At 33.3% G+C, this 1,752-nt stretch overlaps 1 protein-coding gene across 5 annotated transcripts in view; it reads left to right on the top strand.

Moving 5' to 3' along the window:
* VPS54 (VPS54 subunit of GARP complex) overlaps nucleotides 1-1,752 on the top strand; it is a 111,048-nt gene that overhangs the window by 21,679 nt on the left and 87,617 nt on the right. For all 5 annotated transcript variants that reach the window (XR_003794842.1, XR_003794843.1, XM_029231503.1 and 2 more), the window contains exon 2: nucleotides 1,546-1,701. Coding sequence is in view for 3 of the 5 variants with exons in the window: in XM_029231503.1 (XP_029087336.1) it covers nucleotides 1,566-1,701 (136 nt within the window). In the remaining 2 variants the exon portion in view is untranslated. The remainder of the gene's footprint in view (nucleotides 1-1,545; nucleotides 1,702-1,752) is intronic.

Genomic DNA, 1,752 nt, shown 5'->3' on the forward strand with positions numbered 1-1,752 from the left:
TGTGTGTGTGTGTGTGTGTGTGTGTGTGTGTGTGTGTGTGTGTGTGTAAATATGATTTATTTGTCAGTACTTTTGTCAGCATTTTTGTCAGCAAACATTTCACTCCAGCCAAGTCAGTTTCCGCATAGTCTTATGATTATTCCATGTCCCTTAACCTCTGTTCATGCTGTTTTTTGCTTTTTCCGGAACTTTGAGGAAGTTATTTATCTTTGTTCTTTTCTTAGCAGCTTGTTTCTTATGGTCTCAGTGAATGGTGTAATTGGATGTGTTTCCTTTGTGTTAGAAGGACTGAGACAGGTATACAAGAAGTCTGGGAAATGTAATTTTTAGCTTTCCATCAAACTATAGAGGAGCTAGAGGGGATGACTTTTTTGTCACGAGTCCTAGCCTTATATCTCTCCTTTTATTTCTTACTCTTACTTTTCTATTCACCAGGTTTCCTAAATTGGCTTTTTAAAATACTTGTTAAAGCACATGTATCTTTGTAAACCACCTAATCCTTTTGGGCCTTGTCATACTTATCTCTAGTATCAGGGAACTTAGACTAGGTGATCTCTAAGTTCCTTTTCAACTATAAGCTTCTGTTTATGTTCATTTATTTATTCCTTCATTAAAAAGTATTTGTTGAATGTCTGCTGTTTGGTTGATGTGATCAGCAATATGAGTTTCTACCCTCTGATAGTAAAATAGTACATGTTCTTCATTATCCAGGTTATGTACTGCTTCATTTGTAAAGTGTTAGCTGACATTGTAGCCTTTATTATGTTGTCTTGGCCCCACAAATTCTTTTCTTACTTGTTAAAAAGTGTAGACATAGATTAACTTGTGTTTTGTTTAGGGTTTTAATTTTTTTGATTACCTAATGTAATTGCAAGTGCCTTGAAGAATGATACTTCTTTTATAAACATTTAATATAGTGACAGTCACATAGTAATTGTAAACATAATGATAACTAGTGTTCATTTATGAACACTAACTTTGAGGCAGGCATTGTTTTAAATGCTTTACATATATCCATTCCTTTAATTCTTACAAAATGTTTATGAGATGGGATCTTTTTTCATCTCCATTTTTACACATGAAGTAAAACACACAAAGATTAAGTAAATTTCCTCAAGGTTATATTGCTAGTAAGTGAAGCTGGGGTATGAGCCCAGACAGTCAGATTTCAAAAACCCATGCACTTAACCCACTTTGCTATAATGTGTAATTATTATATACTTGCTGAATGAATGGAATGTTTTCATTTTTAATATATATTGGTTACAGTTTTGGTATCTATTTTCACTTTGGATAAAAGACTAAGGATATTTCATTTTGAGGAGAATACTTTTTAAACAAGGACAAATAACTTTCTTAGCAAACTAAATATAGTGAATGACTCCCACAATTAATAGTGAGTATTCAAATTATGTACTTACACCTTGAGGGATTTTAAATAATGTGTCTGTTTTTGAAAGAAAATTTTTGTGACATGTATAGTACTTACAGATGAGTTTTGATTTGTATTAAGTATCTTGATGATTATTTGTTGCTCATTTTCAGTTGAGTGGTGATTTTATGCAATGGCTTCAAGCCACAGTTCTTCACCAGTGCCTCAAGGAAGCAGCAGTGATGTTTTCTTTAAAAAAGAGGTAGACCCGACAAAACACATTCGACCTGTGCAGTCACTGCCAGATGTGTGTCCCAAGGAACCCACAGGTAATACCTTTTTTTCCGTTTTTTGAGGAATTTTATTGAGGATTTGTTTTA

Source organism: Monodon monoceros, unplaced genomic scaffold (genome assembly GCF_005190385.1).
Source record: "Monodon monoceros isolate NGI ecotype Baffin Bay Population unplaced genomic scaffold, NGI_Narwhal_1 Super_Scaffold_19, whole genome shotgun sequence".
Taxonomy (NCBI): domain Eukaryota; kingdom Metazoa; phylum Chordata; class Mammalia; order Artiodactyla; family Monodontidae; genus Monodon; species Monodon monoceros.